The following is a 23,856-nucleotide window of genomic DNA, read 5'->3' on the forward strand; positions in this document are numbered from 1 at the left end:
TTAAATTCACTTTCATTCATATAGCGCCAAATCACAGTTAAAGTATTTCGTCTCGTTTAAAATGACTTAAATCATCGTTCTTCCCCATTCTGATGCTTAATTTGAACTTCAGCTGGTCATCGTTGCCATGTCTGTGTACCTAAATGGATCGACTCGATGCCGTACGATTGGCTGATTAGATCAATATGCAGATTAACAGGTGTAACTAAGTGAATACCGATATGATTGTGTATTGCAATGCTCTGACATCACAGAACACATCTGCTCGTGTTATACAATCCTTTTATTACATCAGTACATTTTCCTGTTTATAATACACTGATTTATACAATATCTCTACTATAAAATTAGAATAATCTGATCAAATTCACATTTTCAATATGCAAGTGTTTTTAAAGCGCTTGATATGACGATCCGCTTCTTTGTGATCAAGCCAAGTGAGTTTTTTCATCTACGATTTTAACGTTAATAAAGAGAATCTGAAATCTTCCAGTCTTTGAAAGAATAATGAGAAGTATTAGATTAAAAAAAACAACAACAATTATTTATTCTCCAGTGTCTGTTCGAGCAGATATCGTTTGGCTTTGATAAAACTCATTTTATTGTCCTTCTGCTGCAGGAGTACAAAGGAATCTCCAAACACTTTAATTGGTGTGAAAAACAAAAATAGTCCACATCAGAAAAACAAAATAACCCAGAACAAAACAAAAGGAAACAATGACGAGAAAAGAAAAATTAGTAAGATTACATCTGCTGCCTGAACAGTATAATTCTAAATATGAACATTTTCATAAATATACCTGTTTGTACACAATGATTTTCTTCATAAAGTGGCTTTCGTCGTTACCTACCGCTAATCTACGACTAATCGTTGCGATTATGCAGGTATTATCAGAAGCTAGTTCATGGATCTTTATATTTACACACGCAGTATGTAACTGTGATCAACCTGCTTCATATATAAGGCTTTCTATACTTCATCCACCCTGAAATCAAAGCTAATCTCTATTTGCTTCCCTACAGCAGCAAAACAAGGCTCTATGGGCAGTTAGCTTACTGGATTAACAGTTTGTAAGAGCCTCTTCCTTAGTCAAGTGGAAGACGCATCATGTGATACAACAGCCTAGATTGTATTTTCCAAAGGTGTACTGAAGGCAATGAGCTACATTTGGATGATATAAAAAGAAGTTAAAGAATTTTTAAAAAGATAATTGATAATTAAGTGTGACAAAAGAAGAAGTAAATCTAATCAAATTAAAATAAAGGCAAATTATTCAAAAGACATCTGTCAATCATGGTCCATGTGAAAAATTAGAGCTAGGAGTCGATGAAAGGGAGGTGCAGGGTAACCGGAATAAAACATTTCCACAGCAAAACTAAATCTCCATAAAATTTGAACCCCTCCCCCTCAAAAAACCCTTTCCATTGCCAACAGCAAAGCTTCCTGCTACATGATCGGAAGCTTAACATTTCCAAAAACAAAACTCACCCAGAGGTGGTGTTCTGACGGCCCCTATCAATGTGTTAAACAACATGAGCAGAACCAGCAGTCCTAGTACTGTGCCAGGTTGGCAGAAGTAGCCTTCAGAGATTTAAGGACACTTAATATTGAATGAATACCTCTGGTTCTAGGCCGAGATGAACAAATATCTCATTACGTATTGTCATCATCTCATCACCTAAGACCATGCCTGCCTTCTATCCTTATATTCATAACACTACATATAATTTAGCTTAGTTTTTACGTGCAAATACACAAAAATCTGGCACAATCAGATAGCCCACTGGGTGGTGGCACGCATACACCGATCAGCCACAACATTAAACCATCCAAAAAGACCGAAACAGTTTCCCAAAGCTGCTCAGATGAACAGCTCTGACCGGCTGAGGGATGGAGCGAGTGGTTTTGGGTCGGTGCAGCGGATCCTTCGGGTCCTGTAGGGTTGTGAGTTTGGGGCGGAGGGGTGGCCCCCGAGGATGAGGCTTGTTCTGGTGGCAGATCACATTGGAATCTGGGTGTCTGGGCTCTTTTCCAAGTTCTTCATGCTGTTCCTGAGCAGTATTTGTGGTGGCTTCTGGGAGGAGACGCTGGGGAGTGAGGGCGGTGTGCTTGCATGGTTGGTGTGTGTAAAAAACAAACAAACAAACCAAAAAAACAGAGGTTTCCCGGCAGAGCATGGATGATGAATGCTACTCACGTCACGTGAGAGTGGTTTAAATGTACCAAATCCTGCTAGCCTGGTTAAGGAGCAGCTCAACATTTTGGAAAACACTTGCTTTCTGACAGCGTTCGACCACTTTCATGTCTGTCTGTTAAAAATAAAGACAGCCCTGATGTGGAAACTATTGGCTTCGTCTAGCAGTAACAAAATCAGCCAAGGAGCACTTGTACTGCTCTCCGATGGTGTGTATGAAGGTAAAAAGCGTCAATATGCCAGACTCTTCTTTAACGGACGGAGCTAATTACCTATGAGTGCGTGGATCCCAGGAAAGTGTGTGCTGATCGGCTGATTTTGTGACCGTTATTAGCAGTTTCCCCATTTCTGGTTTTTGTTCTAAGCCACCCAGCAGCTCGCTGAAGGCTCATATTTAAGCGGACAAACACGAGAGTAGTCTAAAACTGTCGCGTAAGGTCTGTATCAGAAAACGAATGAGAGAATCTCCCAAATATGTTAAGCCGCTGCTTTAAATTCATGAACCATGTTTATTGGTACCATAGTTATAAATCCTGCGTTCATTTCAATTGCAGCTGGGTTACAGAAAGGTGCCTAAAACTAAACACAGCAGCAACATAACACTAGGAGGCTGTGAAGCGTCCTGATCCTCTGCTACTCCAACCAAGCTGGTTTATCTGGAGCACCAGAACTGGATATGATGTGCTTTGAACGTCCACCGACTGTTCCGCTTTGTGCCAAGGGCTCTGAAAGTGATCACCTGAATGCTTCCAGAAGAGCTTTTGCCATCATCACAACTGATTTCCTAATACAAACTAAAACGTATCTTGTATAAGTGAAACAATGCTGCAGGTTTAGACTTCACACCTGCTCCTACAGCTTTCACTTCCTGTGCAAAAAGTGCTCTCCGTGTGTTGTTCGGTGGAGACAGAGATGGCTGTTTTGTGCAGAGTCTCCAGCTGCTTATTTTGTCTCTCCTTCAGCTGATTCTGACTGAAGGTGTCCCGTGCACATTAGCCTGCATTTGCCTTTCTCTACATTTTAAAACACTTGTAAAAGCTCCTGTGTTTGGTTAGCTTTAAAGTCAAATTTGGATTCAGGTGGATCACAACAGGTGATACAGCACGGTCACGCCCGATCAACCGGCGAGCGCTCCCTTCTGTGAAAGTCTATAAATCCTAGAAATGAATCAGTTGCCATTTTTCCAATCACGTATGACACGCAATTCACAAATCGTGCCTCTGCTCACATAAACTGTTTTAATGCCACACTTTTCTGTCTATATGAAGAATTTCACATCATTCTTGAGGTTGCCGTGGTTGTTGTTCGTAACGCTGAAGCGGTTCGGGAGGATCCTCATCTTCATGGTACCGTCGGCGCCGCAGGAGAAGATGTAGTTAGCTGGTCCCACTTCGAGCTGCATCACACCTGTGCCGAGGTTCCTGAACAGCGACTGGCGAGCGTGTTCGTTGGGAAAGGTGTAAAGGAGGCTATGCGTGGTCAGGCTCCAAACCTGGAGGAAGCAGGGAAGATTTGAAAAATCAGAAACAGGACAGTTTAATGGAGTTTGTTTCGGTCAAAGGGAGAATGCGTCTCTATAAAAACATCTATAAACAATCCAAACCTGAATGAACTGAACCTACTAAGAACCTGATGAAGCTCATTCTCTGATTAAAAAACATGACCAGTATAAAAAAAATTAATTAAAATCCCCCAAACCAAATATCTTTTGCCATAAATTCTCTCCGATGCTCTAACTCCAAGATGAAAAAGTCACAAACTGCTTCTTAATTTGATGATTGTGCTGAATTCTTTGCTTTCTACAAGTAACTGTGTTACTTGTGTGTTGAGTGTGCAACACACTCAACCATCGAACAATCATGTTCTGACTCAGACTGGAATCAGTCTCAGACAAACTGGTGAAGGTTCCAATTTAGAAATGACAATTCCAGCATGTTTAAATTCATGTGAATCAGTGAGCGCAACTTGTCTGCGACGTGTCTCAATGTGCAGTAGGAGATTCAACTCAACTGGTTGCCAACTGATTGCATCCTTGTTTATATTCCTGTATAAAAGCAAGGTTACTAAGCAACTATGTCCTATGACTTACAGTTAGTAACCATCCTGCAGCAACTGGGTCACTGTTTGCGGATGATTTTCTGAATTTCTGTTTCAAAATGTATGTAATTGCCAGCTTCTGTTTTATTGCCATCTTAATGCATGAAAGTTGCTCCAAAGAATGCAAGTGGCTGCAGACCTGGTCCAAGCCTTCAAAACTACTATTTCAAAAGCAAGTTCACAGCAAACCGTCCTAATAATCTTTGCAGTGCCAGGGTCTCATCACGGTTATGATTATTATTGTGATGTTGGACATTTGTCTCCCCCCCCCCCTCTCATCCCTTTGTAGCTATAGTCACTAATGTAGTTTAAACTTAAATGTGCTCTTAGTGGTATCCAGTTCAAACTTGAGATTAATTTGGTACCTTTTATTCTGTCATGGCTACAACTCGCTGTTGACATTTCATTGTTTCATGCATTCTTACTTTGCCCCTTTAAGCCTGTATTTAAGAATTATTTCTTCACTGAAAACAACATCAATGTAATACGGTCAGGTTTGGGTGCTACTGCAGCAGAATGTATTGTGGCCTCTTTACCAGAAAAAACAGAAATACATGGCTGAGTTTCCACTGAAGACCTCGATAGGCTCTGAACAACTTGGATCATTTGACTCGTATTCTCAGTCTGGGAGCTGCATGATTCATTAAGGTATCTAATTTATTGAAGTTCCAGCTCTCATCAAACACTTTAATTGTATACTGACTGACTGCAAACTGCAAACTGTTGTGCTGCACATTTATAAGCTTTTAAAGACTTTAGATGAGTAACCTCACGCACAGCTTTGAAAGGTTTTTTTTTCTGAGCAATTATCCAGAGTGAAAGTCATTTGAATTTCAAGCAGATGTGCACTGCACCATTCTACATGTGAGCGACACAGGGGCTTCATCCTTGGAGTGACAGCTGTGTGATCTGCAGCAGCATATCCAAGTCAAAAAGATAAAAAAGACCTGCTGTCTCTGGTAATATATTAGCTGCAGACATTCACATCCTCCTCCTACTGCCTTCTCCTCTGCCTTTCCCAGTGTCAACCCACTTTCACCTTACATGTTAGTCTCCATCAGTCACACAGCTGTCCCGAGCAGGTGGTTAATCACAAGTGACAATGGATTTCTTTTGCTTTGCTGGAGGTCACCGTCTCCACCGATAAACGCAACAGAGACATACACGTCTGGGTGCCAAACGCCCTGGAGGGCAGTTCTGCAAGTGACGAATTTACGAGGGTAGAGGAAATGATCAAGTCTCTTCATATAGATTTTTAGGATCACTGTACCCAGCGAAGCTCATGTAAAACTAAAGACCTTCGAGAAGAAACTCGAAGAGCATTTATATCACAGCAAACTGTCTGCTTCCCACTTGCAAACAAATTAACAAGTGCTGTACACCTGAAAAAAAAAATGCCACTCAGAAACATTTTATCACACATCAAATGTCAAAAAGACTAGTTGACAAACCTTAATGTTGCCCTCAGCTGATCCACTGATAAAGCAATCCTCAGTTGGATCGACGGCTAGTGCTTTGACCGGCGAGTCATGGGCCTGGAAGCTCTGCCGCTGGTGCTTGTGGGAAAGCTCCAGCACGCTGATCCAGCCCTTCCTCCCGCCTGTGATAAGCAGCTGCTGCCTGGGGGCCATGGAGAGCACGGTGGCACCGGACTCGTGGCAGCTGAAAGCTAAGGACAGAGAGAGGTAGACAGAAGAGAAAAATGTCAATCATAGTTCTTAAATGTTTTTCGCCATTTGATTTAATTTGTTTTCAAACTTTCTTTCCAACACCAAAAGGTATTTATTACAGAACAGCGGCTCTGAATGTGGGGACACTGGCAATCTCCAGGAATCTGTGAACCATAACCAAGGAGCCTGCAAGGCATCCTCCATTAATTTAATATCTTGTCCTTTTCCCTGCTGTCATAGGGGGAGAAAACTGAATAGTCCACCAGTCCATCACAGGGCTAACACAGAGACGCAATCACTCATGCTCACATTCACAAGTACTGCCAATTTAGAAAGACCAATTAGTCTTATATGCATGTCTTTGGACTGTTGGAGAAAGCTGGAGTAGCTGGAGAAAATCCATTGAAGCATGTGATTAACCATGCCAAAGACACTACTAAATAGGCTAATTAGGTGCAGTATCTTACCTTGCACAAGGCTGTTAGCAGGAGTCACTAGTGTGTCCCACAGACACACATTCCTGTAGAGTCAAAAGTAACCAAATTACAGTATTTTCTAACATTTTCATTACAGAACATATCATTAGGCACAGCAGATTCAGTGTTTAATGAGAGGTGGCATAGGATTAAATTGACTGGAAAGTCTGTGGGACCTGTTGTCTGTTGAAAGACCCGCAGTGGCGATGAGGGAGGAAGAGCCCACAAAGAGAAAGTCATTAGCTGTCTTGTTGTGGCACTGCAGAGTCTGGTAGCGGGAAACAGAGAAGTGACAGTGACGTTAATAATAAAGCAGGACAAGAATAAACAAAAAGGAGTGTGACAGAAAAACAGGAGGACACTTGAGGGATATAGAAGAAAAACCAGCTAAATGAGCTGCGAGCATCTCACCAGATATGGTTTCGGTGTAGTCCCGCTTGTGTTGGTCTGCCAGAGACTCAAGGCTCCATCAGCATCCACAATCCCAAACTACAGAAAACAAGCACAAAGCAGATATCACACTTTGCTGTAAATAGGATAGAATGATCCCTTATATTGCATTTGACATATATATTAAAAAATGTTTGTGCTCACTCCCTCACTGTGAATTTGTCCTCCAAAACATGTCAACAGCCTCATACGGCCAAGCACCACTTACATAACTAAAGTGCTTTCTATATCCTCTCATTCCTTTTTGCCCTCTTAAAGCATATTTTGCGCTCTGGGCTGCATCAAGCAGGTAAGAGAGCGCTGGCACGAGAGAGGCACCATCTGAGAAAATTATTAGCTTGAGGCGAGTGCCTCAGTTTAGAGTGTTTGAATCACTGAGCTGAAGAACAATGCGTGCTGAAGCCAACCTCCCCGCTGTGGTCCGTGCCTGAACGGCAGAGGAAGTGTGAAAACGTTTCCGAATGCGACAGGCTCACATCACTCTGCAGTCATGTTGCAAAGCTAAGAATAGCCTGACATCTGTATGGCGGTAGTCAGCAGGCCAATGTGTTCACTATCCTGGTACACAGAGCAGGAGGGGTGTGAGAGTTTGTAACCTTGTTTCCTTGATGGTTGAATCGTATCCTGGTGACTCTGGAGTTGCCTGGACTTCGGAAGCAGATGATCTGCTGGGAGTGACCCCATTCAAACATCCTCACGCTACCATCCTGAGCTCCTGTCAGGTCTGATGAACAGAAACAAAACCGCACGTGATAACAGCTCATCTTCCAATACATCCCAGTGACCATTCAGACCTCAACAGGAGGGTTTTGGCACTTCTTTGTTCCCAAATTCATCTACTACATAAGTGAAGACCAGGTTAAATTGATTGAAAGCTGTTTTCATCCCAGACAAACACTCCTCAGCTGCATCACCAGTCTGCAGTTTGACTGGAAAATACAAGTTTGCAGCAAAGTGAGCGCACTCAGCCTTTAGCAGCACTGGGACTAATGGAAAACAGCTCTGCCAGTTTACAAATATCAACATAAGAGAAACTTTTTTTTGTATGTAATCACCCCCTGAAGGCTGTTTTTCAACAGCAGATATATGATGTCCGAATACCACTTTTAATAGGCGAATAGTTTTCTAATCTACCGACAGACATCGGAGTTGTACTTACAGTACGGCAGTGTGGGATGGGAGGTCATTCTTCGCACATTGTTGATATTTCTCTTGATCATCTGGGAGAAGAAAAGTGAAGAGGAGGAGGAGGAGAAATTCAGTGAGAAAACAGAGCTTCATCATGGTAAAGAATAAATCTTTAAAACCAGGTGAAGTGCAGAGAGATGTAGTGAAACAGTGTTATGCTGTTTTAAAGCCCCTTTTACACAAAATACATGTTTCCTGACGGTGTCACATGACTTGAAGGAATGATTTTTAAATCCCTTCTCACATGGCTCCCTCACACGTGCTTCATTCAGAAATAACATGATGTAGATTCTGATGATTAACTTTAACGTGACCCCTTTAATCATGATCATCAAAAGCAAGAAAGGTGCTTACTCCTGCTTCCAGTGAATCCACTGACAACCTATCATTTTCTCGTTAAAGTAAATTCTGTCTACGTTATAGTCCAAAAGGCAGACACTAAGTCTAACTTAATGTCTTCACATACTGTAGGTTAGACATTTTAATTGATATTCAATATTTTGTTCATGCAGCTGATGGATAAATTAAAAATATTGGCATCAAATACTGGAGGGTTGGCCAACTGCCATTAGCCAACCCTCAGCTTCCCAGTCAACACACCTATGGTATTATTTTGAAAATCCTACGTTACCTAGTTTTCAAATTACTACATTCACAAACTTAGGTGACCACATTGCCCGCACGCCCAGGGGGGTGAGGACAATAGCCCATCAGCCTGAGCGGAAAAAACTTTTGCCACTTTGCTTCCCTCCTGTTTGACGCTCTCTTTCAGGGGTAATTTATTTGTAACTCCATATTCGTTCTTGCACTCAGAAATAATCCAGTTTTTTTAAAAAGATAATAAAATAAAGGAGGATTTTGAGCTGTTTTATGGTGCATTCCATTTTTACTCCTCTCCCTTAAGACCACTGTTTCTTCTGATTGGCTGCCCCTCATAAACTTTAGCCATTTACATGCTCAGTTTTGGCTTGCAGAAACTGATGTTCATACAGTGAACCCATTATTTGAAACTTCTGGCATGTGTAATATGAGAGTTAATGAATAACTGTACACCAGGGCAGTGCCATATCTTACCATCCTCATCTGGTATATATTTTTACACAATTAAATATTCCCTAGCGTTCACACAGAGCTAATCACTTCTGTCTCTAAGAAAAAGTTGCCAGATCTGGTGCCCAAAACCACTGGGTGACATCACATTGACTACATCCTTCATTTAAGCAAAGACTGAGGACATAGTTCACATTAGTCAACAGAGACCATCCTAGTATTTACTGTATTTCATCATCTGATACCAAACTGATACAAGTATTAGAGTTCCCGTGTGTCAATTTATTAGCTAATAATAAACCCTGCTTTGAAATTAAAGAATAAATACAAGGCTGTTCTATTATAATGATAGGAGGGAAAACCTACTGAGCCTCAGTATATCAGAGTGAAAATATGCAACATGACTGTTGGCTGAGAGAGGCTGAAATTAATGGCAATGTATTTTCTATCGAGGATTCCATTTATCATTCATCTCAAAATATACTCCACTCTGACACTGAACAAACTGACTGGTTGGTAAAATACTTACGATGCAAAGTGGCTCTTACTGTCCAGTCTGCATATCAGGAGCAATAAGTTAACTAGCTGAAATAACAAACATGAGTCGCATCTACTTGACTCAATGACACCACAAGAACCAAATTATCTCCCTCCTGCTAAAGCAAACCTTCTCCGCTCGGTAGAAATCAGCACAGTTTTCCACAAAAACAGCAGAAACGTTTGACTCATACATCTCAAAACACCATCTCAGTTCCTCAGTAAGCCAATGAGAGGAGCTAATGTTAGCAGCCGCAACGCTTTTGGCAAAACAGACAGAGACAAAAATGAATTATTTATTTAAGCTATGCTTTGAGGATTTTTGCTTTGAGTACAAAAAGTGCAGACAACATCAATTAATTACACAAAAGCAGCAGGTAGTATTATAAACTCATTATCACTGCGTAGTGAATGAAAGCTCATGGAGCCAAACTGTGAAAAACTGTGCTTGATATTACATCTGATCGTTTCCAAACATCAAGACAACAGAAATCTGCTAAAATCTATTTGTTTAGATAATCCGGTGAACATTCAGCCAACTTTAATTTCACAACTGTTTTATCAGGTTTTGGTGAAATGCAAATGTTAAAAGTAACACTTTTAAAACACTAGCACATTTTTGAAATCGGCCCAATATTATACAACAAAAGTCACAATTATGTTATTTATATGTAAACACAAAACAAACAAAAGAACCCAACAAAAATACAGCACTCCTTGTGATTTGGCCGTTTTATTGTATAAATCCAGGTTGGGAGCTTACCACGGCGGCACCTCTGCCCGTCTGCATGCCTCCTAGCCACGGTACGTTGATAGGAGTGCCAGGGTTACTGTGGGTGTATGGCGTGGTGCCGTGGAGGGCGGCAAAATCATCGCGTGTATGGACCACCAGGAAGTCGTCACCACCCACACTTAGAGGAAAAAAAAGAAAGAAGAAGAAGTGATGTATATGATGAGACGAGGTGCCTGGCTGGTTCAAACCAGTCATAAAGAGCCATCATTAGCTAACAATGAGTCCTGCAACAGCTGGACTGATATGCACAGAGGTTTCAACAACAAACCTGCAAAGTACCTTAACGCCTAATGTGATTTGTGAGCTAATATTTAGAATTCTGTATATAAAAACAGATGCTCTCTGTGCTATACAGAGAGAGGCAGTGCAGATGCATGTACACAATCTAAAGTGTCTTTATCCAACGTTTACATTTTGCTCTTTTGGCACGAGGTTGAACAGTTGATGGCACTCTGGATGAACTCATGGCTGTTTGTATATATGTATAAAGCAGACTGCTGTCTTACCCTTTGGCTTCAGCCTCGTCATCATCGATCCATGTCAAGATCTGAGTAGCCAAGATGGATGACACATCCAACTCCTGAATGTCATGTGTGGAGGCCATGACTAAACAGTTACGATTGGCCTGGGAGAAACACAGAGAGAGAAGTGAGCGCAGAGAGGATTGGGGTATGGGAAATATGAGTCCCAATGTAAATAAAATTGGATTGGATGCATGTGCCAAATCTGAAATGTAGAGATTCACCAACACTAAAACCACCCTTCTCCATTTTTGCTTTTTAGAAGAAGCCAGTACTAATACAGCACTCTGGATAAACACACAGCTCCGACTAACGTAGACTAATGTGAACAGAGATGAATATTGAGAAGAATTCACTAACACCAGGTCCGAACCATTGAACAAAATGAACAAAAACACAGAAGATAAAAAGGCTTGCACAATCAGCCCTGAGAGCGCGAACACGTCAGTCTGATTTAGTTTGCACTGACGAATGCAACTCATGTGCCACACATCTATTTGCAACTGGGGAATCGACTCAAATAGTTGCCATCTTTTTATAATAGTACAGAAAAACAAGGTATCCATCGCATGTAAACAAAGCATCCGATATGGATGTGAAAATGTGAAAAGAGTAAATCGTGCTTTGAAATAAGCAAGTCCTGTAAGAATTACATATAATCATGCATTATTTATCAAAGGGAATAGGGAAGAGCTCCCCCGCCCCATATTCACAATACATATTCCTTAATTTGGTAAGTGGTACTTTTGTTTTACCACACAAGATCGATCTGTCACTATGCACAATTGGGGTAAAGCTACTTGTTTGATTTTTTTTGCCTCTTGAGAAATGCGACACTGACATATTTATTGCCTATTAGTCCAATCCTCCTATTAGTCTCCTTCTTTGGTCTGCACAAACTACTGTTAGAAGTATCTGCATCTTCTGCGAGTTCTTCCTCGTAACCGACAACAATGTTTGACCCCCTGCACACATGAAAATATTGATTAGAGAAACAAATATTCTTAAGGAAGATTTCTGGAGGCGAGATTCTTATCCTGGGGGTGTATATCACATTAAATGTCTAACTCCCACAAAAGGTTACCTCACACTTAACAAGCTGAATAAACTTAACAGTTTATTTAAGGTGTTAACTTTGTTTGTATTACAGTTTTCCAATAGATAAAAGTATGATTCCAATACTTTTGCACTGAGGAAACTTTGTGGTTATTTAGTTATCCTTCCAAACACTCTCTTAAAGAGAGAGATTACTAAATCAATTTAATGGCAATTTTCTTATATTAAATGTTTAATTAAATTGACCAATACAGGCTGCATGCTTGAGTAATGCATTCTTTTATTCTCATAGTACTTCGTATTGTTCGATGACATCTGTGTCAGCAAATTGTTACCTTGTTGATGGCAAAGGCTGTGATGATGTCAGATTCCTTGTGGATGATGCGTGCTTTTCCTCCAGGGCTGCCCTGATCTGACTCAGTCTGCAGACAGCAGAAAATACACACGGATTCAATCATTACAACTGAAACATTTCCCGCAGACAAATATCCACCATAATTTCAGTTTCCTTTCATGCTACAGGACCAATGACCCGACAAGAGAAGGGTTGACAAGTGAACTATCAAATTATTTGCTGTAGATGATGCTCATAAATCTAGGTAAGCGTACTCACAGTTTTCTCTGCTATGCAATTTGTGTATTTTATGTTTATGTATTCGTTTGTCTTGCCCTTAGGGTTAGGAAAGGCCATGTTCAGTGTATCAGGCCACACTGTTAAATACAGCAGCCAGCATAACTGGGCTACTGTCATTAGACAGCATGAGAACAAAAACCCTTCAGCAATAAGCACAAGTACACACTGTACCACTGTGGTCCTGTGGGATATTGTACAGAGATGTTACACTTTGATGCCAAAGCCAAGCATCCTCTAAGCATGAGATTGAATTAACGTCTTCACCGCATTTGTTCGAGAGGAAAAGACCATGTCATTTTCTGTCGGATGGAATAAAATATAACTTGACTTGCAGAAATCTAAATATGGTGGTTTGCCATTTTTGCCGAGCACATAATCCCTGTAGGATGCAGATTCACTGCGACAGTGTTGGGCCCATTAATCAGAAGCTATTCAGCTTCATAGTTTGTCCTCAGAGAGACTGGGTTAATTAACACTGAGCCAAATGGAGTAGCTATAATATGGGAGCTTGCATGGTGAGAGCAAGAAGATTAGAAAACCTCTATGAAGCATCAGTTTACAGTGCAATTTAAAATTGATGGTTCACATTCACATGAATATTTAGACAGCTAAATGCAAGATTAATATCTCACTCTTGACAAGAGCATTCAGGGTACATGGCACTAAAAATACATGTACTATAATTTGGTCCTGATCACAGTTTTAGCATTTAAGATAATGCGTGACAGGTTCAAGACGTAAAATGTGCACATCCGCATTAAACAGTATGGTCTCGTTTCATATGGTATTTACATTTCATACAGTCACATGTATAATGGCTCAGCCACACTAGAGTAAAAGTAGGACAGCTACCTCCCTGCGACTAGAAACCATTAAATGTTTTTGCTGTTGGTAAATGAATGCAACAGATGCCACAGGTTCAGTGTATAACCCCCGAACACTGAGCAAAAATTTTGATTGTACAGATTACATCCAAACAACTGCAGTCCAACCTGGATCGGATGCAAATAACTGGCATTTAACTTCTAAATGCAGACACATTGTAGTCAATCAGACTCAGTTGAGCACAACTTGTTTATGACGCCTTTTTGACTCTCAACTTCTACTCTACTGGTTGTATTTTGGTTATACTATGAAAAGCACAGCTTGTAAGTACACTCAACAAAAATATAAACACAACACCTTTGTTACTGCTCCCATTCCCCATGGGATGGACGTAGAGACCTAAAATTCATTCCAGATACACAATATAACCATCCTTCCCAAACAGTGGTCACAAATCAGTCCAAATGTGTGGTAGTGGGCACATCTGCTATATTGAGATAATCCATCCCACCTCACAGGTGTGCCACATCAGGATGCTGATCTGACATCATGAGTAGTGCACAGGTGTACCTCAGACTGCCCACAACAAAAGGCCACCCTGGAATGTGCAGTTTTGTCTCACAGCAAAATGCCACAGATGCCACAAGCAATGAGGGAGCGTGCAATTGGCATGCTGACAGCAGGAATGTCAACCAGATCTGTCGCCCGTGCATTGAATGTTCATTTCTCAACCATAAGCCGTCTCCACAGGCGTTTCAGAGAATATGGCAGCACATCCAACCGGCCTCACAACCGCAGACCTCGTGTAACCACACCAGCCCAGGACCTCCACATCCAGCAGGTTCACCTCCAAGATCGTCTGAGACCAGCCACCCAGACAGCTGCTGGAACAATTGGTTTGCACAACCAAACAATTTCTGCACAAACTGTCAGAAACCGTCTCAGGGACGCTCAACTGCATGCCCGTCGTCCTCATCGGGGTCTTGACCTGACTCCAGCTCGTCGCCGTAACAGACTTGTGTGGGCAAATGCTCAGATTCGATGGCGTCTGGCACGTTGGAGAGGTGTGCGCTTCACGGATGAATCATGGTTCACATTGTTCAGGGCAGATGGCAGCTGAGAATGTCCCAGTTCTTGCATGGCCAGCATACTCACCGGACATGTCACCCATTGAGCATGTTCGGGATGTGCTTGACCGGCGTATACGACAGCGTGTACCAGTTCCCACGAATATCCAACAACCTCGCACAGCCATTGAAGTGGAGTGGACCAACATTCCACAGGCCACAATTGACAATCTGATAGACTCCATGCGACGATGTGTTGCACTGCATGAGGCAAATGGTGGTCACACCAGATACTGACCGGTTCTGGGTCCCCAGACCCCCAATAGCGCAAAAAACTGCACATTCCAGGGTGGCCTTTTGTTGTGGGCAGTCTGAGGTACACCTGTGCACTACTCATGATGTCAGATCAGCATCCTGATGTGGCACACCTGTGAGGTGGGATGGATTATCTCAATATAGCAGATGTGCCCACTACCACACATTTGGACTGATTTGTGACCACTGTTTGGGAGGGATGGTTATATTGTGTATCTGGAATGAATTTTAGGTCTCTACGTCCATCCCATGGGGAATGGGAGCAGTAACAAAGGTGTTGCGTTTATATTTTTGTTGAGTGTATTTGTAGAGAAGTTTCTGAATTTCAAATCTATGAGGTTTTGACTGAACTCTGAATGTAAGTACTTAATGTTTAATGTCAATTTCTTTGTAGATAACAAAATTTGCAAGTGACATCAAGAGACTTGTGATCTTTACCTATTTATTCCAACTGCTGTATTATCACAAACTCAGAGCAAACTGACACCAATTTCAAAAGCAATGAGACTGCAAGTTCTCTGCACCCGATCGCCAACAACCGTTTTTCCTTAGTGTGACTGAAGCATAAAGAGGGGTCTTGTCAACTCAGACATACTACTTTGTTATGCACGTCTGAATAAACATGCTACAAGAAAAACAAAAAGGCAAGGTACTGCAGGCTTCAAAGCTTTACGTTTGCAGTTGGGTCATAGGGACAATATGTAAAACTCATATTTAAGTCCCTTATAAACTATAAAACTCTGTGACCAATTAAACAGCCTTGAAGCAACAGTGATTTTCACTTATTTATAAAAATTAAAAAAATAAAAAAATAAAAAAAACCACACAAAAAACCCAACCTAAAAACAAAACAAAAAAAGAGCAAATAAATGTGGGAGGATTTTTTTGAAGCCGACTTGTCAAACTTGTAAAAAATGTACACAACATCTGACATGAATGTTACATTTCTTGCAAGCATGCTATACCTGCAAGGCATTTGATCACCCGCAGTCTTTCAGTATCCATCACTGTCGACGTATGTACCAATCTTAGGCATCAAGAACTACATTTAAGCTTTTGCTGAATGTAGTTCTTGATGCACATTCAGCAAAAAAAAATCAAAAGCTTCAGTTTTTGATTTTTCAGTTGGTTAAATATTGCAACAGATACTGAGGTTTGTTTAGCAACCCATCCCACTGCAACATCATGAGCAAAAATTCATCAGAAACAGTACCTGATTGTTTCCTGTCTCGTCCATCCCTGAACATTTCATATTGTCAGTCTGGTCCTCAACCGACTTTAATGACAGGGGAAGCAGCACAGGGTGGACACACAGACACACACACACACAAGTGCAACCACCACCAGTGGCAAGCCATGCAAACACATACAGAGACTCAATTATTGTGCTGTTAATCAAAAAAGGTGGAATTATTTGAATGAAAATAATGCAACTGGAGGCAGTAATAAGGAAAAAAAAAGAGGCTGGCATGCAAAACAAAAACAGTATAACAAGGATGTAAAAGCAATAATAATGCAGTTTAGCTTGGGAATGATGCATTTTGTTATCATATCAAAATAGTTAATGTGTTATTCAGTGACTATGATTAAAATGTGCCAGCAACGCAATCATGCAGCAGGGGGATATGATGTAAATACCTGATGTGTGCCCGGTTTCTTGGTGAAGATATTTCTGATAAAGGTCTCCTGCACTTCTTCCTGCTTCACCAAAAAGTGCCATAAACGTTTGACTGGCAGCGCCGAGTGGTGGCTGGACCTGAAAGGAACATCGTCAACAGTAATGTGCATTTAACATCACAAATCACGAATGATGTTGTTCAAAGAACAGTAAATCCATGGACTATGTTACTGTGGTATCCAACGGGGTCAGTCTGCACATGGATAAAATGGTGGTCTAAAAAAGTGAGAAAAACTGATTTTTTGAATTTACTGAATATTTTTCTATTTACTCCACAATTTATTAAAGATAAGAGATATTTGAGTTAGTAAAATCCCAATTTTTGTGATTTTACTATCTTACAGTAGCCAGTTAAACAGGAAAAAAGTAAATAACAGACAGTAATTAATATGTCTTTATCCTTCTGTCTGTCTGCTGTTCTGAAACAGATGTTAGCAAAACTGTTGCAGCTGGATGCCCACTAAGTGGCAGGGAGGATGACTTGGATCCATTAATTATCCACATTTATTTATTTATGGATTATTAGGTTAGCCGTTTCCTTTCTTTTGTTTTACTTTCACTTTTAAATATTATTAATAATACCTTTAATACAAATTTTCATTTAGCATTTTCCCCAAGCCAAATTAACCGATGTATTTCTTTATTTTCTCCATCAGTATGCAAATTGTGTAAGTCATGAGTCCACTAAGAACTCTGCAAATGAATTTATTAGAACTGCCAATCGGAATTTTCTCCACTCATGTGGACGCTGTTAAAGACAGTGTTTTAATTAGCAGTATACATCAGCAGTACACAGAGGTGTACTTGCTGTTCATTGTGAGTCATAGCCTGAATTTGAATGTAAACAATGCAGAGACAGTTGGGCACTTTCCTCTTAAGCTGCATGCACAAGCAGGGAATATTGTTTTTTGTTTTTTTTTTGCTGATGTGTTTACTTTGCTGTAGATGAAAACTTTACCCCAGGCCACAAACTGAATCACTGCCACCTCACTTACATGCCAAAATAAATAACAAATATATGAAGAAGTACTGACATAAACAGGTTTGTGGAAATAAACATGGGGAAAATGCAAAGCATTGACTGAGGACCTCTGTGGATACACAAGAGAAAAAAAATGAATAAATAAACAAACCACAAGACAAAAAAAGTAAAAAAAAAAAAAAAAAAAAAAAAATCTGATTCAATACCTGAAAGGGGTATTTGATGCTTCAAATAGGGTTTTGTGCCTGAGGAGGGCGGGGCCAGGTGTGGCAATTTCATCATGGAGGTGGGTGGAGATATACTTGGAAGGGGGGCCCCCGAAGATCTCCAGCCTTTTCTGCAGCACCTGCTCCCACCGCTGCAGCGTCTTCAGCACAGCATGACACAAAGGAGAGGCCACAGGCAGGTCTGTGGTTAAAAAGAAGACAATAAGACTAGCTGAGACAAGCAGTAAGAAATAGGACAGTGCTTCTTTACATCCTGGATGTACATCCGAGGGGCTGGCGTATATTTTAGTGTTTACCTAACAAATCATATCCTGCCGTAAGGTAGAAAGACTTGAGATTGGCCAACACCAGCTGAACCATGGCCAGCCGCATCAAACACCAACTTAAAAGGAGAAGAAACCAGTTTAGAACCGAAATAGAGTCTTTAAAAAATTACATTTAGGTTTATTCAGATAGAGTGGAGAAAAATTTAGAGGCACACAAATAAATAAAAGACAAGCAGCTGTAAAGAGCTTCAGGTTAAATCTTGGCAGCTCAAAAATGAGTCACTGACTGGAGAAATATGCACTCAGTGCTGTGCCAATACCTGTACGAATTGTGGTTTGAATGCTCCCTTTGCGGTGAGTTGGGATCAAACACATCATCATATTCATCGTCGTCGTCGTCGTCGTCGTCTTCATCTTCGCTTCCCTGGCTCGCCTCGGAGTCATAATCAACTCTGTTTTCTGACGGTGGTAGTGAAGGCTTGAATGCAAGAAAACAGAAGACAGACAAACAAAATTGTTTAGATCAACAACAAAACCGTATAAGGAAAGAAGAGACAACTTACAAAATTAAATGTATTATAGAAGATGTTAAATTGAAGTTATATTAAAAAGTCATTCTATCATTATACAGGCTGAAGATGCAACAAAATCCCAACAGAAATGAGAGCAGATATGCAGGCTTATGTTTTAAAACCACTTCTTAACCACTGTTACTAATATTTGGATTACCTTTGCGATGAAGTAATCCCAAATGCTGAGCTCTGGAGGGACGAACTGTTCTTTAAAGATAGAGGGAGCTTCCTGTTCCACAACAGGGACATGGTGCTTTGGACTCAATGGTCCCTCCCTCTCTATCCCAGACTCTTCCTTGGATCCGCTACGTGATGAGAGAAGCCTAAATCGTTTGGACTTCCTGTCTGTGCCACTTGGTGAGGCTGGAGTGTTGAGAGAAAGTTAAAAGTGTGTTAAATCGCCCTTTCAAGCTGCCATTAAAATGCTTCTGATTGTGCCTTTTGCTCATTAAAAAAAAAAATAATAATAATAATAAATAAATAAATAAAGCGCCTAGATTTTTTCCAAATATTTACAGTAACTTTATATCAGGTCTACCAAGCAGTAGCAAGCACTAAGGCAAACCCACACCCACACAAATAAGTTGGTGGATATCACTACGCTAACAGTCCAATTAATTTAACAGGGGTAAAGTGGTTTATAGTTACAAGGTCACCTTCAGAAGAACACACCAGTGTCACAAAGGAAACTACATCCTCCAAATGAATCACCTGGTGGGGGCGTCCTTGTTGGACTGCTGAGTTTTTCGATGACAGGGATTCGAGCGCCTCCTCCAAACACCGTCACCCAAAGCTTGCTGTTGAGTGGGTGTGCCATGATGCGAAACAGCTCGTTGCAGGAGTGAGTGGTCATGCCGTGAACAAACAGACTGAGGAAGACAGCAGTCAGGATCTCACACAGCAGCACAGCTAAGCCTGGCTGGCTTTCCTCACCTGCTGAGCTCAACAGACGAATCAGAGAGGCGATACCTGGTGAGAGGAACGAGTAAAGGACAGCGGGGGGGAAAAAAAGAGAAAAAAGAAAAAAAAGATATTTAGACAGCAGAATCTGAATATAGACTAAAAAACTACATTTGCTAATTGCTGAGTAAAACATTGAGCCCCACAGACAGCATTCTTTTTTGTATTTTAAGAAACATTTCATGGAAAATAGAAGTATACTAAAAAGTAAGTAATACATTTAAAGTTTTAAATGAGTCTGGTGACATCGTATACAGTACATGGACAAATGTATTAGGCCACACCTCTTAATCTTTGTCTTTAGTTTTTAGTCTCACTGGGACAGGTGTAATAAATCAAGCACCTAGCCATGCATTTGTTAAAAAAAAAAAGGAAAGAAAAGGAAAAAGGGTCTTTCGAAAGAACTCCGGGAATTTGAGTGTGGTACTGTAACAGGATGCCACTGTTTCAACAAGTCCATGAAATTTCTTGCCGTCCTAAATATTTCACAATCAACAGAAAGTTGTCTGACTGCAAAGTGGAAGCGTTTAGGAACCACAGCAACTCTGCCAGTGCAGACCATGTAAAGCTACAGAGCGAGGCTGCTGAGTGCTGAGGTGTATTATGTGTGAAAGCTGCCAACGCTCTGCTGGTTCCAAATCTCCTCCTCCATTAACATCAGAACAAAAACTGGGAGCTTCATGGCATGGGTTTTGATGGCTGAACAGCTCCTGCAGATGTAGTGTGTGTGTGTGTGTGTGTGTGTGTGTGTGTGTGAGAGAGTGCATTTACCTTATCTGCAATACAGCTTAAGAAAAAGACGTCAAAAAATGATCCTAGTAGTTTAACCCAAAATCCTTACTCTTTGATCGGTTTAAATATTACAGTGCATAACAATTCAGTGCACTTCAGTAAATCGAGCCATTTTAACAAAAGGAACATTGACTCTATGTCTGCCCGTGACATAAGGAAATAAATACAGCGTATCATAGCATAGCCCACAACTTAAATATTGCCTTGTGTCTTATGTCTTCTCGTGATATTCATATAAGGCAATATTTATGTTGTGTGCCATGCATGGTCACATTATTAATAGTGTTCATAATTAAGAGTTCATAGAGAAGTTTAGAAAAAGTTTTTATCTTACTAATTTAGAAACTTGTGCAGTAGGAAACACCACAATCCCATCAAATCCCCTATGTATGGAAGACCCGTGATATTAAGACATTTATGCAATGCTTCGTTCTTGAGTTTTCAGGCTCACAGTCGGTGTTCTTAGTCCATTAGCTAATTAATTTGCACAGATTTGTAGCTTAAAAGCAGTTTCATTATCGAAATTAATTAATTAATTAAAAAAATCTCAGTCTTTCCTCATTTAAAAGCAAATTAATGCAGGAAAGTACTTGAAAATCTAATCAGATCAACTAATCTGTACTTTATACCTGTGGCGAAGGTAGCTAAAGTGAATTATTCAGACAAAAGCATTAAAACATAACCATGTGTGTAACATATGACATGTTGGTGGGACGCAGAAATAAAACAGCATACCGATAACAAGATTTATTGCAGCGTGTCACAAACAGGAAGGGTGAGCTGGTAAAGACTTGTTTACTGTTCTTGTTTACTGAAAACAACTAAAATATGCTTCGGTGTGAAAAGTTTGTTTTGATTGATTTACCTGGCCACTGTGCAGGAGAAGTGTTGGGCTGAACAGACTCATCCATGCTTATAGCTTTGAGAGGCTGCTTCTGAGACAGCAAAACACTCTGGTACACAGTCCCAGTGAAATGGTTCACGTGGCTGTGGGAGAAACAGAAACAAGAAATCGACCCCGCAAAGTATGAGGTTGCGAAGCCAAACATTTATATTAAACATGAAAAGCTGTACAGAAAAGTGAGGAAAGGAAGGGGTAGGTGGTGTAAATATATAATGCTAAAATGTTTTACTCTGTTCCCAATTCTAGGATGTTGTTTCTAAGAGACACCACTTTTGAGCTCTGTTCTGTCAGGATATGAAATACTAATGGGCTGCATCTCAGGTTAGCTGCCTATATATGCTGTTTGGTGATAGAGAAGAAACGCTACGTAATAAAGAAAACATCAGTGCCCGAGTTCTCACATCAAGTGGCTTTCGAACATACAAAAATCCTTGGACGGTTAGAGAGGAAATCTTTATAGAGAATATGGAATGCTCAAGTCACCAGGGAGTCTATTAAGTTTCTAACATCCAATAAGTCCCCCTTTAAGCTCCTACAAAAAAACCCAATTGCCTCCACTTCAAACAGAATTCAAAAGTCAAAGGGAACGTCATTCAGAAGGAGCGGCAAGTCACAACTCTGAAGACATCTTTTCACAACAAACTTTATTCATAAAGCCACACATGCTGCAACTGTGCAGGTATTGTAACCTCACGTATGTTTAGGCTTCATTTTGATACACCTCTTGGCTGATTTCCTAACCAAATTAGACTGAAGATAACAAAATCACTGGTAGGAAGGAAAAGAATTAAAACCCTGTCAACCTTGCAACACTCAACCCCCGCAACCTACATCCTCAAAATACGTTTTGAAAAATTCACACACTTGCTCAGATGCTCAAGAGGAAAAAGCGCTTCATCAAACCTCTGCAGCGGCACAACGGGAGATTTTTATATTATAATTACCATAACAAAGATAGTGTTAAATTAGAAATTGCCTTGCAAATTTAGTTACACTATTTAACTCAGAACAGCATGGGATAGATGGCTGTGTGTGTGTGTGTGTGTGTGTGTGTGTGTGTACACGTTTAAAGTATTTAGTGAGAAAGATGCCAAACCATGTGCTCATTTAATCACATCACTTAGAGTCGTGTTAACTTTGAAATAGTGAGGTCGGACAGCTTGCTCTGAAAGAATAATGAAAGTTTGCTCTCAGTTTAAAAATGAATCTTCATCTTTTCTGATACATGACACACGAGCAAGTCTCTCTGCAGTCACGGCACTGTGACTCAGGTCCCAGTCTGGTGAAGCACTAGTTAATAAAATTTGCTACATTATTTTAAAAAGAAAAAAAGAAAAAAAGGAACTCACATAGCAACAGGGCTGTAAGCCAAATGGGTCATTAAAAAAAATGTTATAAATAAAAACACACTCATCCATTCTAAGCTTAAATCCTTCTGGGTTGTTGTCAGAGTGATTGGGAGTTATGGTAGATAAGAGTCTTAAATAAACAATGTTCCTCCCATCTGTCAAAACCAAGAATCTAATTAAGTATTTACAATAAGAATGACAAACAGCAGCCCTGCAGCTTTTATAATTCATTCTCAACATGATCAAAACAGACAAGTAACTGTCATACTTCTGTGTGGTAAACGTCCAACACATCTTTATTTCACCCCTCCCAAAAAAAAAAGTGCAAATCTGAAACAAAGAATATGCTTAGATGATCTTGAACAGCAGTTTCTACATTGCTATTACATGTATAGTGTTTGGCTGTATGACTGCATTACGCTCCCATTATAAAGTATGCTTGGTTACCAGCAGTCAGGTCCTGTCCCCATTATTTCTTATTATTCTGCTCCAATAAGCCTAAAAACACTAACACATATACAGGGTGAACCAGAGGACACAAATGTGCATTATTATTGGCAGCATTTTGGCTTTAATTGAACCACCAGGGACATATAATAACAGTAGTTATGACAGATTAATAATTTGTCTTAATATTCAATGTGAATGTGATGGAAAATGAACAGAAATGTGTAATTAGCTTTGCTTTAATACATAAAGAATTCAAGACTTTTGCTCAGAGATGCAGCCCAGTGGATACCCACAATGAGCTCCAACCCTTTTGGGTCAGGTTATGTAAGAGTTTTTCCAAATTGCCCTGGTGGATTTCAGTTTAGTATAAAGCTACTCATGTACTCATGATACCTTGATGGATAGTATCTGTAACATGACAGGTTAGGGATTAAAAGTCTAAAAAGTATAGTAAAGTGGGTGTATTTAGCAAATGCTCAAGAGCAAATAAATATATGAGGAAATAAAGTTCTTGCAACACTTACCTGTATGTGTGTCCATCACACAAACACTGATATATACAGGCAGACAAGGAGGCTGCCAGTGTGTGCATCACATAGATCTGAAATAAGAAGCAATGAAAAAACAACAACAAAATAAAACATTAATTAGCATGAGAGTTCAATAATTAAGCTACACTTAAAGTTTGGTTTTCAATCAACGCATAGTTCCCAGAAATCTGATCAAGAGCAAATAACAGCTAAAAGACAAGTGACTGACACATTCATCTGTTGAATACAAAAACACATTCCTTTTCATTTCC

The 23,856-nt window shown here is 40.3% G+C and overlaps 1 protein-coding gene across 3 annotated transcripts in view; it reads right to left on the reverse strand.

Annotated features, from left to right (window-relative positions):
* Positions 1–2,684: 2,684 nt before the first annotated feature.
* dmxl1 (Dmx like 1) overlaps positions 2,685–23,856 on the reverse strand; it is a 60,610-nt gene continuing 39,438 nt past the window's right edge. For 2 of the 3 annotated variants that reach the window (XM_080309335.1, XM_026188744.2), the window contains exons 33-51: positions 23,579–23,655; positions 21,217–21,338; positions 19,311–19,568; positions 18,757–18,962; positions 18,348–18,505; positions 18,058–18,143; positions 17,741–17,942; positions 16,513–16,630; positions 16,088–16,150; positions 12,369–12,455; positions 10,963–11,081; positions 10,427–10,574; positions 8,048–8,108; positions 7,485–7,612; positions 6,850–6,927; positions 6,615–6,706; positions 6,430–6,482; positions 5,744–5,961; positions 2,685–3,687 (exon numbers count right to left, since the gene is read on the reverse strand). In XM_080309335.1, the coding sequence (XP_080165461.1) occupies positions 3,454–3,687; positions 5,744–5,961; positions 6,430–6,482; positions 6,615–6,706; positions 6,850–6,927; positions 7,485–7,612; positions 8,048–8,108; positions 10,427–10,574; positions 10,963–11,081; positions 12,369–12,455; positions 16,088–16,150; positions 16,513–16,630; positions 17,741–17,942; positions 18,058–18,143; positions 18,348–18,505; positions 18,757–18,962; positions 19,311–19,568; positions 21,217–21,338; positions 23,579–23,655 (2,508 nt within the window). In that variant the 3' untranslated portion in view covers positions 2,685–3,453. The remainder of the gene's footprint in view (positions 3,688–5,743; positions 5,962–6,429; positions 6,483–6,614; positions 6,707–6,849; positions 6,928–7,484; positions 7,613–8,047; positions 8,109–10,426; positions 10,575–10,962; positions 11,082–12,368; positions 12,456–16,087; positions 16,151–16,512; positions 16,631–17,740; positions 17,943–18,057; positions 18,144–18,347; positions 18,506–18,756; positions 18,963–19,310; positions 19,569–21,216; positions 21,339–23,578; positions 23,656–23,856) is intronic. The other variant, XM_080309336.1, reaches the window with a different exon arrangement.

Source organism: Astatotilapia calliptera, chromosome 12, assembly GCF_964374335.1.
Source record: "Astatotilapia calliptera chromosome 12, fAstCal68.1, whole genome shotgun sequence".
NCBI lineage: Eukaryota > Metazoa > Chordata > Actinopteri > Cichliformes > Cichlidae > Astatotilapia > Astatotilapia calliptera.